The following is a 13759-nucleotide window of genomic DNA, read 5'->3' as shown; positions in this document are numbered from 1 at the left end:
ACAGTACTCAGACGTGCATGCTTAACTGGGGGTTTTAAGTTGGGTGTGAGTGTAGATTTTCTTTGTTTTCTGTCTATCTGTGCTAGACCTGTGATGAATTGACAGGATTTTATGCGTTCAAACCAAAGAACTTCAAAGTACGAATGAGTACAAAGCTTTGACTATCACTGAAATTCCAGTTAGAGTAATTTCTTTTATATATATTACAAAAAAAGATTTCTCAGGTTGTCAGTAGACAGAACTGAAGGATTGAATCCAATTACCAATAAAGTCATAATTTTGATAACTGTCATCCATTTACCTTTATGTGGCCAAAATAAATTACTCAAGTTTTTGTTTTAAGCAGATAAACAACAAAACCCAAATTTATAATTTTATTTAGACAGTACAAATCAGGGCCATAGATGTGGCAATGTCAACCCGTGGAGAGTACAAACAAAATCAGGACAGCTAAATAATTAACTTTCAGAAACTTAATAAGATTAACTTATATGTGTGCTTTGAGAGGCAATTAAAAATGGGTGTAGAAAAGGCTACACAGACACTCAGAGCCAAAAATGCATTTAAGTGCTCAGCAAAAAGTGCAAAATATAAAACATACAGGCAAATATATACAAAAATATCATATGCAGTTAGTTTCATAGTGCTAATTGACACTGAGATTACATTTTTATTACTGTGACATTTTATTTTTAGTGACTGAGCTATAATAGCGAGCATTGCTATAAAAGTTACATTTTAAATGAAGAAAAAAAGCCTTAAAATATACCATATATATCATAAACCATATAAAAAAAAAACTATAAATATTTCTTAATCGCAAAAACATTTGTATATTTTTTCAAAAATGTAAATCCTTGGTGCCAAATACATTGCAAATGCATGTATGCATTGTTTTAATGTGAAAAGTTAGATATTTCCTTTTTAGAGTGTGACGATCTTCAGCTCATTTATCATTTCAGCATTTACAGCCCATTAGCCAGACATACATAATTAGTTACGGTATGTACAGAGAGACAAAAGACAAAAAAAGGCAGACAGATATGTAAAAATAATAGTCACAGAAACATACATTTATAGGATGGAAATAAAAAGTGAAAACATAGTTCCCATAGACGCTGACAACTCCATTCTATTTTACTTTATTGCATATTAATTTTACACAATGAGTCCAATTGTGCCTGCTTGTCCATTATTATCGTGACTCATTAGCAACACAACAGTGTCTCCCTGTATCCCCCTACTGCAGCCCCCTTCACACTGGCTATTCTGCATTTATAAAAGTCTGCAGATAATGCATTAGATGTGTTTACTGGATGTATCCAACGCATATATAATATGCATGTGTGTGGATAAATACACAGCTCATTGGAATATGGGAATTGAACAATGCATGTTTTTCTCTTTTCACTTTTTCATGTTGTACCGTGTGAATCGTTACTTCTTATTCATTAACACCCATCACAGCTAGCCGTCACCCTTCAGTCCCTTTTCGTTCAGAGATACAATGTGGAGCATAAGAAAATAACAAATGAAAAAAGTATCCATGGCAACAACAGTACAGCAAGTTCTCTTTTTTGCAGCTTTTAGTTCAAATGTAATTCTCTGAAGTTAAACAGCAACTGCTCATAACATCCAAGGTCTTTAAAGAGAGATTGTGTCTGTCGCCTTTGTGAGCAAAATGTGCAGAATCTGTTCAGTAGTTTAAAAAAAAATCCACTCAAGGATTTCAGTTTTTGTCGTCTTCTCCTTTATATGATGAAGCATAAAAGAGCGAAGTTATCCGTCATCAGGAAACAACAGCAGCAAAAAGGAGACACATGAAGGAAACAGAGGTTGACGGAGATATAAAAGAGGCTCCTCCACAGTCATCGGCGTTCTCCTGCAGAGACAAAGCAGAAAATGATTTCACCTGGCGAGTCTTCAATTTGCTACCAAGCATTGACGAAAATGTGATGTATTCAAACAGAAAATCATTTTAGGGCCACAGAAGCAGTTGAGTAAGACGAGAGAAGAATGCTGGTTTTATGCATGCATGTTTAAACACATGTACAACCCAATTTTCAAAAACACAAAGATGCTCTGAAAAGGTAAATTAAAACTAGTACAAAGACAAAATATTGAATATTGAATGAAATAAAGTAATGTGCAAAAGTCTTGAGTCAGGAAACTGGGAAGGCCTTTGCTTATGACCACTTAAAAAATTACAACAGTCTTCCTCCTTGGAAAAAAAATATAAAGAAATGAGTGATGGCTCAAATTATGTTTTATTTATTCAATTTTTTTTAACATAATATATGCTCATTTAGAATTTGAAGCCAGTAACGTGTTTCAAAAAGATCAAGCCAGACAACAAAAATACTAGAAAAGTTTTATAAGATCTCACAACTAATGAGGTCAATTAGTAACATGAATAGGTGTAAAAAGAGCATCCTAGAGACTTTTTCATCAGTAAAGACAGGGAGGATTGAACAGTCTGGGTGATTAACTTAAGAGCAATGTTTCATAATGTAAACTTGCAGAGAACTTGTGTTTTTTTCATATACAGTAACATATCTTTAAATAGATTCTGAAAAACTAGACAAAGCAGAAAACCAACACTGAATGCTCTTCAGGCTCTGCATCGAAAACACAGATTGTGTAGTCAAAATTGCTGCATGGAAGTGGGAACACTTCTGAAAACCTTCATCAGAGAACACACTTTGTAGCTGCATTTACAAAAAAAAAACCTGTAGTTTGCCCACAGTGAGAATCTGTCACCAAATAGAAGCATTTGGTGCACTGTAACAGAAAAAGATAACAAAAGAGGCTCCAAGCTGCAGAGCAGCTGAAACCCTACATCAACCAAAAATGGGAATTAATTTCTCTTTCAAAAGTGCAGCAGATCTCCTCAGTTCAAAACATTTACAGTGGTTGTCCCTACTTTGTTTTGTTTGTCTAGTTTTTTTTTGCAGGCATCAACTTAAGAAGGAAAAACCGCTCAGCTTTGAGCTCAGTTTTTATAGTACTTATTATTGTAATATTTACGCTTTAACAGGGTTGTATGAATATACGTGTTTTTTGATGTGTCATGGTGTGGTAAAATGCTGACCTGTGCGTGATAAGAGTGGCAAGACTCGGGGCGTCTGCGAACCTTTTGAGACTTCATCCTGTCACACTTAACTGACGAGTTATGTACAGCGGGGTCAAGGAGCAGCAACAGAAGCATAGTATGGTTTTCCTGCACGCTCATTCAAATATTACCACTAAAGACATGCAGTATAAACATTTTAAAGATATGACATGGCAGGCTCACACCCGGAATCTAACTTAACAGTGCGGCTGGTTGAGTCAGTTAAAGAAACACAACAATTTAGGCCAGCATGCTTAATTAATACACATGTTAGAATAAAGAGTCTGTACTGTAGGTACTGTAGGTCTACAAAGTGTGCCCAGATTGACTCAGTGTATAGGCAGGGTGATGCTGCAGTTAGGTTAAAACAAGCAAACTTTATGTGAACATGATTCACGTGATCCATGAATATAAACATCACAGGATATATCTGACATCCTCTGGCTCCAGGGTGATGGGTGGGTACTGTTTGGAGCAGTCACAGTCTGCTTGCACCACCAGCATCAACAGGTTGCTCTCTGGTATCTGCTGCACTACAAACATCCTGACATAAACAAAAAGGAAAAGTGTGAAATAGACAAAAACACAGAAAGACAACCTTCTATGTAACATAATGACACAAGCCAGGCAGTGCAGGATGGATAAAATAACATAATTATGATCATTATTCACACGTGATTATAATGTCATTATATTAACAGCATTACTCAAAAACTATCATGGAGAGTGTGGACCACGTGTAGCTGTGCTGTGTTATACCACCATTAGCCTCATGAGGGTGATCACACCCAGCCTATGGTGACAACCCAGTGATGCTTTCCTCTTTTTACTCTACCCCCCACCCCCCGACCCACCTCCTAGTGCTTTTCCATCTTTGTTTCTGTCACTCACCCCTCCCCAGTCCCTGTACTTTTTTCATTCACCTCTCCTAATACTTTCACTGCTTTCCAACGAGTCACTCTCCCTTCTCCGCTTCTCAGTCTTTCCATAACCCCACACACCATGATCTAAATCAGTTCCTTTCTACTTATTTCCCTCTTTCTGCCACTCTCGTATTAATACAAACTGCTCTCAGTATGCAAAGCAGAGCAAAGCCGTAGAAAATGGATTCTGGAGGAACAATTTAATATGACTGGTGTAGGGCTTAGAGAGGACTACACTGCTATTTCTGTGTGCATAAGTGTGTGTGCGCTTACTTCTGGCATCGTCCGCACTTAATAATGCTGTTGGTCTCTTTGACTGACGGCTCATAAACAAAGCTGGGGTACTCGGTGTCACACGGCTGCAGGATGTCCCCTTTTTTCTTATGAACTGAGGCTAATAGAGAGATAGACAGGGGTCATGTTTCGAGATGAGAATTATAACAGAGCTTGTGTGTTAAAGTGTATGCATGACATTTTGCTGGTGACTGACAGGCTGAGAGTCTGTGACAGGAAATCGAAGGTCTAACGTCTCAATTCTTCACGCATCAGCCTTTTATTGCTGCTTCTTGCGTAAGCCAAATAAACCTTAGCTTGCTGCGTATGATAGGACTAAAACCAGAGAGAGCCATAATGGCTTGTCAAAATGTCTTATCTTGTTCTGAGCCATGTTTTTGTTTGACTTCTTTAGAATTGCATTAACTTCAGTACAAATTTATGCCTGACTCTTGTTTTGAGGGACTTACCAGATGTGTCTGCTCCCACTGAAACCCACTTATGTAACAGACACAGTAAATACTTTTCTTGGTCTGAAGTATAATATAAAATAATACAGCACACCTAAAAGAATGCTTGGCTGTATCAAAGGATGATGATAATAAGGACCATTTGATTGACAGGTTTAGTGATGATGAATGATATTTTTTTAAGAATTGGTTTATAAACCCAGCATTACAGTCATTCAGAGCTGCTCTGAGGGTTGTGTTAATTTACAAAATAGAGATGACACACACGAGATACAAAGAAAGAGTGCTTAGCCTTAATTAGCCACATTTATTCCGAATGTGAGCTCACCGTCAGCAAAATGCTCCGTGTGCCAGAAGCCACAGATATTGAACTCCAGGAGAAATCTTACAAAAGAGAGAGAAAAGAGGAGAGTGGAAGTCAGTTAGGTGGCTATCATTATAGACTAAAGCAGACTGGAAGCATATTGCATGCAGCCTTCCAAAACTGGGCCAGGACCCAAACTTGTGTCATGGGAATAATAAAATGGGTCCTCAAGTTATTCATTAGTAGCTTTGGTGGTTGTTTTTTCCCCTCCTAACTGGATAAACAGCCTGCTCTTTTATTGAGGCTGTTAGATTTATCAAGTGACTTTATCCCTACCAAGTAAACATAGAAAAAATACTGAGGCTGACTTTCTTAACAGAAAATTGCTAAAATGTTACTTCAATTAGATTTAATAACTACAGTTGTGTATTGCTTTTTTATAATGTTGTGTGTAAAAACATTAGATAAAAACAATCTGATTTTTTTCCATCTGTTGATGCGGTTAACACTATCTCTGATTTTTGGACAGCGATCCAGGCAGCTGAGAGCTTATGTTAATCATTTTTAATTTGGAATTTAATTGTTTCTCTATTATATATATTTATTTATTGTGCATCCATCTGTGTTTTAAATACTGTCCGCAAACTACTGCACAGAATTTAGTTATTTGACAATAAAGAATCTTTGAATAGATTTTCAGGTAAGTTTTTTTTTTTTTTTAATTTATGGTTTAACTTTGCTAGCAACATTTTAAATTTGGCAAAACTGGTGATGTTAATAAGTAACATAAGTGCACAAAATAGTGTACCTTTGTAGAGTAAATACTACATAGTATAGGATATCGGACAATGTAGCAAAAACTGCATAGCCAATCCAGGTTGCCCCTAGCAACACTTACAGTAGGAAGTTGGAGAGGAACCACTTGAGGGCTGAAGCCAAACCGTAGAACGGCTGAAGAGATAGAAGGACAAATTCTATTTAACGGAGAACTGATTTTGGGAATATTTCTGTATAGGGAGAGACTTCACTGTACATACACTGAGAAGTGGACGTGCGCTGCTGACAGAGTGCGAGTTCATCTTACACATGGCCTGGTAGTCGAACAAGGATACCCTAAGGAAACATGAGCACACAAACAAGCACACAGTGTTGCTCCTCTGGCAGTATCGACCCACATTGATTCCCTGACCCCCCTCCAGACTACCACACATGTTTGGCTGAGCTTAACCTTTACAGAATCCCTGAAAGCTATTGTAACTTACAATGATCCCAACGCTAGAATTACTTTTCAGACAACTAATTTTTTTTGTTGTTTTTTTTGTACGCAGTCGTCAAACACAAGAACACATAAATACAGAAAATCACAGAGTGTAAATATGCTCACATTGCTACTAAAGATCATCCATGCTCAAAACTAGTTATGTAATATCCTGTGTCAAATGAAGCATGACGAAATCTTTTAGCTGTTTAAAAATAGCACATCACTCAGGAGATTTCAAACATAAAAGATGGGCAAAAACTAAGCATGAAGAAAAAAAACATCCCAAGCCCTCAAACTCAAAGGGGAGCAAAAAGGAAAGGCACGGACAGCTTAATCACAAACACCGAGCCAGACGGGCGCATGCAGAGAGCATAGGAGAGAGACTGTACTATTACACTGCTTGCATACTAATGCAGTGTTTAGGTATCTAAGAACCAAAAAACAAAAGGAAAACATTTGCAAACTGCCACCCTGATTAACATAATTACACAACTACAATTAAAACCTGATAGCAAAACAGCATGGGGCTGACACAATTGCAATTACGAGCCAGATATTCGTTCGGAGACACAGGACCCATGAAGTGGCACTTCACACAAAGTCAGAAAACCGCAGGTTCTCTCAGGATGGCCGTTCAACCAGTCAATCAGGCGAGGAATGACAACCAGGCATTACCTTTTGAACATGCCCATCCTGATCAATGTGGTCATCACTGAGCCATCAATCTCGCCAAAGAACCTTCCCGCCTAACAAGAAAGAGAGAAGAAAGAAGTCTAAAAAAATCAGTGTGGCAGAACATAAAAAACTCAAGTCCCAATAATCTGATAGAGGAAATATAAGTTCACTTCTGCGATCTCCTGTCCACTTTCACCTCTGTGCGAACTGCGTGGTCGAGCATTTAGTCACAATAAACTCCCAGTTACGAAAACCTTAGGCTGCTGTGTACAATGCAAAATGCAAAGACTGGCAATCTCTAATTGACTGAAAAAGACCAGCTGCTAAACTATTATCCTATTGAAAGCTATGCAGTGAACCTGAATTTGATCATAGCATTTTTCTAACATAACTATGTTTTCAATGGACATAAAATCTGGACTTCAGACAGGCCATTATACCCATAATAAGTGCTTAAGTCTAGATATATCATTTAGTGTTAATGGTGCTTTCACAGATGTGCAAGTTAACCATGTCTTGTGTAACAATAGTCCTAATATCAACATAGAGGCTAGCTTTTAAATTGTGTGCTGATAACAACTGAGATCGTCCCTCTTTTACTTAGTCCAAAAGATATATTGATCATGATTTCCAAGAGTTGTTAGACTACAGAGGCCTGGGAATTTGAGAGTCCTGCGCAGCATCTTAGCTGTTCCTACGCTTTTGGACAGAGATCTTGGATGTTGTTCCTGAGATCTGCTGGAGCCACTTGCCTATCTTGGGAATCCCTGCACCTAGTGCATTTGTGGATGCAGTGGTGGACTACATTCACTTCTTCTATAGAATAATTGGTTTTAAATGCTCGTTAGATGAAAAAAGGCATCAAAGATCACAATGTTGTGTTTTTATGTGTTTTGAAATTGTGCATAATTGTCTGCGGAGAAATGTTCCTTGCACCTCTGAATTGGTGTACTACATTACAGTACAGCACTACCTCTGACTCAGTTCACTGATTACAGTTATTATTGATAGTCACTGTGGGAAAAGGTTGATATTTGAAAATGTAAATATGTAAAAGTAAAAAAGAGGGTACACTGCCCCAGGATGTCACTGCTATTTGGTTAAAAAAAAATTAAATATTTTTCTCTGTTGGGCTGGTTAATAGTGGTTAACAGGATGAGAAGACAGTTAAAAAACACATTAACCGTTTTCACCTTTTTTTTCTTTTAAGGTAATAAATATTGAAGAGTGGAAGGGCCCTCAAACAATCAAGTCAAAGACTAAGGAGCACTCCAGCCATATTCTGTGAGTGCATGTGTGAGAACTCACATCATTGCGCTGTTCAGAAATGAGGACAAAGCCATTATTGTCAATCACATAGCACTCGATATCCTGGTAAGAGACAGAGGAACCAATTACTTATGTAAGGAAACATCTGTGTCGAACATCACGAACACAGATAACACAGACACCTAAATAATTTATACCACGTATTCATGAAGTGTTCACCTTTGTAGTTTTGTATAGTAGCAAAAGATAATAAATCTTATATATTTATAATAAAAATAATAATAATAATAATGATAATACACTTTATGGCAGTGTCATTCAAAAGCAAGATATACTCACTAAGCTGTCACAGCGAAGAGGACAAATCCCCTCCACATTTGAGCACTGGCAGTAAAGAAATCAAGACAGGAAAATGTGTGATTATTTCACCATAATCCAACGTTAGAGAGATTTTTTTTCTTTAATCAAATCGACATCTGAGCTTAGATTAGGGCATGTTTGTGTGAGTGACACATGCTCTGTCTGTGTTTGGCTGTGGGGGTGTTAGGCTTGAGAGTGCGACAGTGTCGACAAGTGCATGTGTATGTGAAAAAAAATGTGTCTGTGTTGGTGTGAAATTGTTAATTTCTGTGAGATATGGGCTGTCTACCTGTGATGGGATCTGAGTGGCTTGTTAGCAAGTTTGTGCATGTGTAATGTTAGCATGTCTCCGACTGTGTGGATGTGAATGTGTAATCTGTTTTAACTGAGGTGCGAAGCTGATTTCACAGAGCTTAGCAGGTGCTGAGGACGTTAAATTTGGTTCAGTAGGAAAAAAAAGTGTGCGAGAAATTATTCATACTTACATCTGTGTCATTTGGCTGGGAAGACACAACGATGGCAACAAAGAGAGTGGAAAGAAATGACAAGCATTACATTATATAGCAAGTGGGCTGATTGACTACTTCTGCTGCTGTGAGCTTGCTAACAAAAAAAAGACTACAGATTATTTTCTTGAACACACATTTCAAATTCCTTTTTAATGAGTTTTCGAGCAGGCTCGTAAAACTTCAGCAATTTTGGAAAATAGTGTACAATTAGATGCTTTCTCATAAAAAAACCCCATCAGTTTGTGCTATAAGAAAACATTAAAAGGGATCTGTATCACTGCAATCAGACTATTTGTCATAATACAAAAGTTTTTAACCATAAGCAAAGTCTGAAACTTTCCTTCTGTTCTTTCGTCTGTGGACTGATGATGAACACCAACAGTTTTCCTGATGATCTTATGTTGTCTGCAGTATATGTGGCTCGGCGTCTATGGACAATGTGTCTTTGGATTCATGGTCAGGCTAAACAGAGCATGTCGAAATGTGAATGAGACCATCTATCATCCTTTTCAATCCCATTACAGCAAAGTGTCGGTCTTTTTCTCTGCTTCCCATCGTCGCCTCCTGAAATAAACTACAATTTGGTGGACTGACAGAAGTGACAATGCTTCTCCCCCACACACTACGGGTAAATGGCACAGCTTGATGAGGAGCAGCACTTACGAGAAAAGGAACTGTCTCTTTCTGCTAACTGAAGCAGATCATGAAAATATACAACCTTGCTAATGAGTCCCAGGAATCACGCTAATCAATGTAGATATGAAGCAAAACTGATCAAAACCACCATACAAATGTGGTGACAGTAGAAGAAAAAGACAGTCAAATCAATAAGAGTTATCTTCTTTGCAGCTTTAATTTGCTTGGCAAATTAAGTGGAAAACCGCCCATTAGTTTAACATGATTTGTGAGCATGACAGATATGCGCTTTCAGAAGGCATCCAAGGTGGAAAAGCTTAATCTGTAGGGAAGCATTAAATATGTTTATTACATTACATTCATCTGTGAGTGAAATTTCTAACATGCTCTTGAGACTCTTATTTTTTCAGCATCTACAACTCTGCTAAAACAAAACAAAACAAACAATCAATAATTGTTAATAATGCGTTGATCTTCTCTTTTTATTTTTCTAATTATTTACAGTTCACGTATCATATCTCATCTTCACAGTTGTCAGTCAATCAATGTCAGGAACTCAATTCATTTAGGCATTTATATATGGTGAAAAAGAGCTGCTGAAGTTTAAAATGAGCATCAGAATAGTGAAGAAAAGCAATTTAAATGACTTTGCATGTGGCATGGTGGATGGTGCCAAACAGGCTGGTCTGAGTAGTTCAGAAAATTCTGATGTACTCTGATTTCCCCACACAACCAACTCTAGGGCTGTCATGGTCCTGGGTCATTTGACCCAGTGTTTCCAGTTTTCCTGTGTTTTTTGTCATTTTCTATTATGATCGATGTATACGTTCTCTTTACTAGTCTTAAGTTTATTTCCAGAGTGCCTGGTTATCCTGTTTTGAGTTTCTTATGGTCCCTGTTTAGTTCCTTGATTATTTAGTAATTTCCCCTTGTGTCGTTGCCCTCTGTGTGTCTGTGTTTGTATGAGTTCTTGTGCCTTCTTTCCCCTCCTTGTTTTATTCCATCATGTTTCCCCAGCCAGTCATGTCTCTCTCTCCCTCGTGTTCCCTCGCTCCCTCTCGTCTGCCTCTCCTCCACTCCTGCATCATGTTCCTCTGTTTCCTGTCTTATTGTGCAGGTCTCGTGTTTCCATGTTCATTCCGTTCAGTCTTGCCTTCCCTGTCTTGCTATGGTTATTCGTGTCAGCTGTGTTCCCCGTGTGTTCTCATTTCTCGTTATCCTTCTGTGTATTTATGTTAGTGTCTCCCTCGGTTCTGTGTCGTGTGCTCCTCATAGCTGCGTGTACCTCTCCGTGTTTCCCCAAGTGTATTTTTATTAGAATTTTCCCAGTTTAGTTTTGTATTGGTTTTCATCCAGCAATAAAGCTGTGTTCTTTTGAGTCTACGTTTTCATCTCCGTGAGTTTGCGTTTGGGTCCTATTCCTGCCTGCACACAGCTGGTTTATGACAAGGGCTTAAAGAGAGTGGCACAAAAAGTGAAACTGTTCAGGGAGTGGCATCTCTCTGGATGAAAAGGACTTGCTGATGTTAGAGGTCAGAGGAGAATGGTCACAATGCTTTAAGTCGATAGGAAGGCAATAGTACCTCCAATAACCGCTGCTATTAAAAAAAAAAAGTATGTAGAAGAGTATCTCTGAATGCACAACACATTCAACCCTAAACCAACTAGGCCACAGCAGCAGAAAACCACACTGGGTGCCACTCCTTTTACCTAAGAACAAGAACATTGCTTCATCTCAATTTCTGCTGCGACATTCAGATGGTAGGGTCGGATTTTGATGAAAACAACATGAAACAATGGGTCCATCCTGACATGTATCAATGGTTCAGCTGGGTAGTGTTGGAATGGTCGTACACTAGGGGTATATACACCCCTTTGTACCATCATCTTTTGCCTTGTCTTTATGACTACAATGTGCCCATGTTCTAATGGCTGAAAGCAGCTATTAAGATGTCCCAAATGTCAAATCATTTCAAACTGTTTTCTTGAACATGGCAATGGTTTCACTGTACTCAGGTGGTCTCCACAGTGACTGAACCTCAGTCCAGTAGAGCAGCTTTGGGATGTAGTGGGAAAAGACTCTTATTATAGATGTTCATGTGACAAACCTGCAGTAATTATGTGATGTTATATAATATCAATGCCGACTAAAATCTCTTAGGAATGTTTCCAGCACTTTGTTGAATGTGTGCCTTGATAAATCAACACATCCATTTCTAAATGGAAAAGGGCACCCAACCTGAGAGTTCCCTGAGAGCATCTATGTTTATCACTAGTGCTTCCTGTTTCCTGTCCTACGCCAAATAAGAAAGAAAAAAAAGTGGATTTCCATAAATTTTCTGTAGCTGACTCCAAATCAGAGGTAATTAGTAGAACTGCCCACAGTCGCCACAGCAAAAGCAGCATCATTAGTCTCTGGTCTAGTCTGGGTATCTTATCTAATAATGCTCAAAACGTGTGTGTGTGTGTGTGTGTGTGTGTGTGTGTGTGTGTGTGTGTGTGTGTGTGTGTGTGTTTTACTAAGATTATGAAAAGTGGTGTATTTCTGGAATGAGACAGCAAGCCAAGACAAGATAATTTCTTTCTTCTGCAGGCTGCAGAAAAGGTCATCCATGCTTTTATCGCTATCAGACTAGACTGCTGCAGTTCACTTTACTCAGATCTCAGCATTCAAAACATCAGAAGACTGCAGTTGATTTAAAATGCTGCTACCAGACTTTTGAGGTACTAAGAGAAGTGACCACATTACCCCAACTGCCCTTCACTGGCTACCAGTGAGTTTTAGAATTGCTTTTGAGATTTTACTACTTGTTTTTAAAGCCTTAAATGCTGTAGCTCCTGTCCATGTCTCTTATGTGATAACTCCTGTGCACACCTGCTGCTTGAGATATTCTGGCAGGACTACAGTAATGGTTCCTAATTTGTGGTGCGTCACCAAGAGTGACCGGGACTTTACTTCCCGCCCCCTCAGCTGTGGAACCTGAAGATCTGAGGAATGCTAACTTTGTATCCTCTTTCAGATCTCCTTTTAAAAACGTCCTTTTTTAATGTCCATATCTTAAACGATGATGTTTTTTCAGATTCACTTAAAATATATTCTCGTTTTTTTTCTCAGTGAAATGTTGTCCTGTTTTATTACATTAATTTCATTTTTTATAATCGGGGTCCACATAAGTGGTCCACAGGTGCTTATTCGCTGTCAAAATAAAAGACGTGCACCAGATAAGAAGTTGCAACGCGCGTTTGCGTACATATAAAAGGCATAGTTTTTGTCTGCTAGAGTAGGATTTTCACGGCATATTCTGCACCAGAATATAAGTAATTGCTTAAAGGAGCTTGCTTCTTCGACATCTTTAAGAGTTCTAAACAAATGTCTGTCCTCCTCAAGAAAATCTTATGTACCCAAACGCGCGTTGCAACTTCTTATCTGGTGCACGTCTTTTATTTTGACAGCGAATGCGCACCTGCGGACCACTTATTTGCACCCCTGCATATAATTTCACGGTTATTGAGTAGTGTGATCACAAACACAGAAATAGAATGTAAGTACATAGTTAAAAACAGAGGAAGAGAAACACAGGAGTGTTCTCTATGAGATAAATAGGATGCCAAGGTGTGAATAGCACAAAATCTATCATCTTTTGATTCCCATTACTGTCGCCTCAGAACCCCTCACTAATCATGAATTGCTGTCAGACAAAATATAGCAGCAGTCGGCTGTGAGAGACACATGGAGCCTTATATTATAGGGTTTGCATTGTATTTTTTAATATCATGTATTTTTATGAAAGTCTGTTTTTCAGATTTAATCATTGTAGATATTATAATCTGTCAGCGGGGCAAAGCAATGAGACATATATTACTAGTCATATTTAATCCTTCATTTTTACACTTTCTGTTTCCTGTATTTGCATTTTTCACTGTATCTAACACACACATGACTTTTAAATTCCATGGATGTTATGAG

The 13759-nt window shown here is 38.2% G+C and overlaps 1 protein-coding gene across 4 annotated transcripts in view; it reads right to left on the bottom strand.

Moving 5' to 3' along the window:
* Window positions 1-331: 331 nt before the first annotated feature.
* The window catches only part of cacna2d4a (calcium channel, voltage-dependent, alpha 2/delta subunit 4a), a 99681-nt gene continuing 86253 nt past the window's right edge, over window positions 332-13759 (bottom strand). For 3 of the 4 annotated variants that reach the window (XM_086270050.1, XM_086270053.1, XM_086270054.1), the window contains 11 exons: window positions 9133-9147; window positions 8627-8671; window positions 8327-8389; window positions 7019-7089; window positions 6120-6195; window positions 5981-6033; window positions 5107-5162; window positions 4309-4429; window positions 3536-3656; window positions 3092-3169; window positions 333-1882 (listed from right to left, as the gene is read on the bottom strand). In XM_086270050.1, the coding sequence (XP_086126176.1) occupies window positions 1790-1882; window positions 3092-3169; window positions 3536-3656; window positions 4309-4429; window positions 5107-5162; window positions 5981-6033; window positions 6120-6195; window positions 7019-7089; window positions 8327-8389; window positions 8627-8671; window positions 9133-9147 (792 nt within the window). In that variant the 3' untranslated portion in view covers window positions 333-1789. Of the gene's footprint in view, window positions 1883-3091; window positions 3170-3535; window positions 3657-4308; window positions 4430-5106; window positions 5163-5980; window positions 6034-6119; window positions 6196-7018; window positions 7090-8326; window positions 8390-8626; window positions 8672-9132; window positions 9148-13759 lie in introns of all 4 variants that reach the window. The other variant, XM_086270051.1, reaches the window with a different exon arrangement.

This window comes from Aulonocara sp. 'chitande type north' Nkhata Bay, linkage group LG17 (assembly GCF_057382095.1).
Source record: "Aulonocara sp. 'chitande type north' Nkhata Bay isolate Kocher_YH1m ecotype deep benthic linkage group LG17, A_spYH_male_GT1.1, whole genome shotgun sequence".
NCBI classification, from domain to species: domain Eukaryota; kingdom Metazoa; phylum Chordata; class Actinopteri; order Cichliformes; family Cichlidae; genus Aulonocara; species Aulonocara sp. 'chitande type north' Nkhata Bay.
The sequence above is the reverse complement of the archived record's forward strand: the minus strand, read 5'-3'. Positions and strand labels throughout refer to the sequence as shown.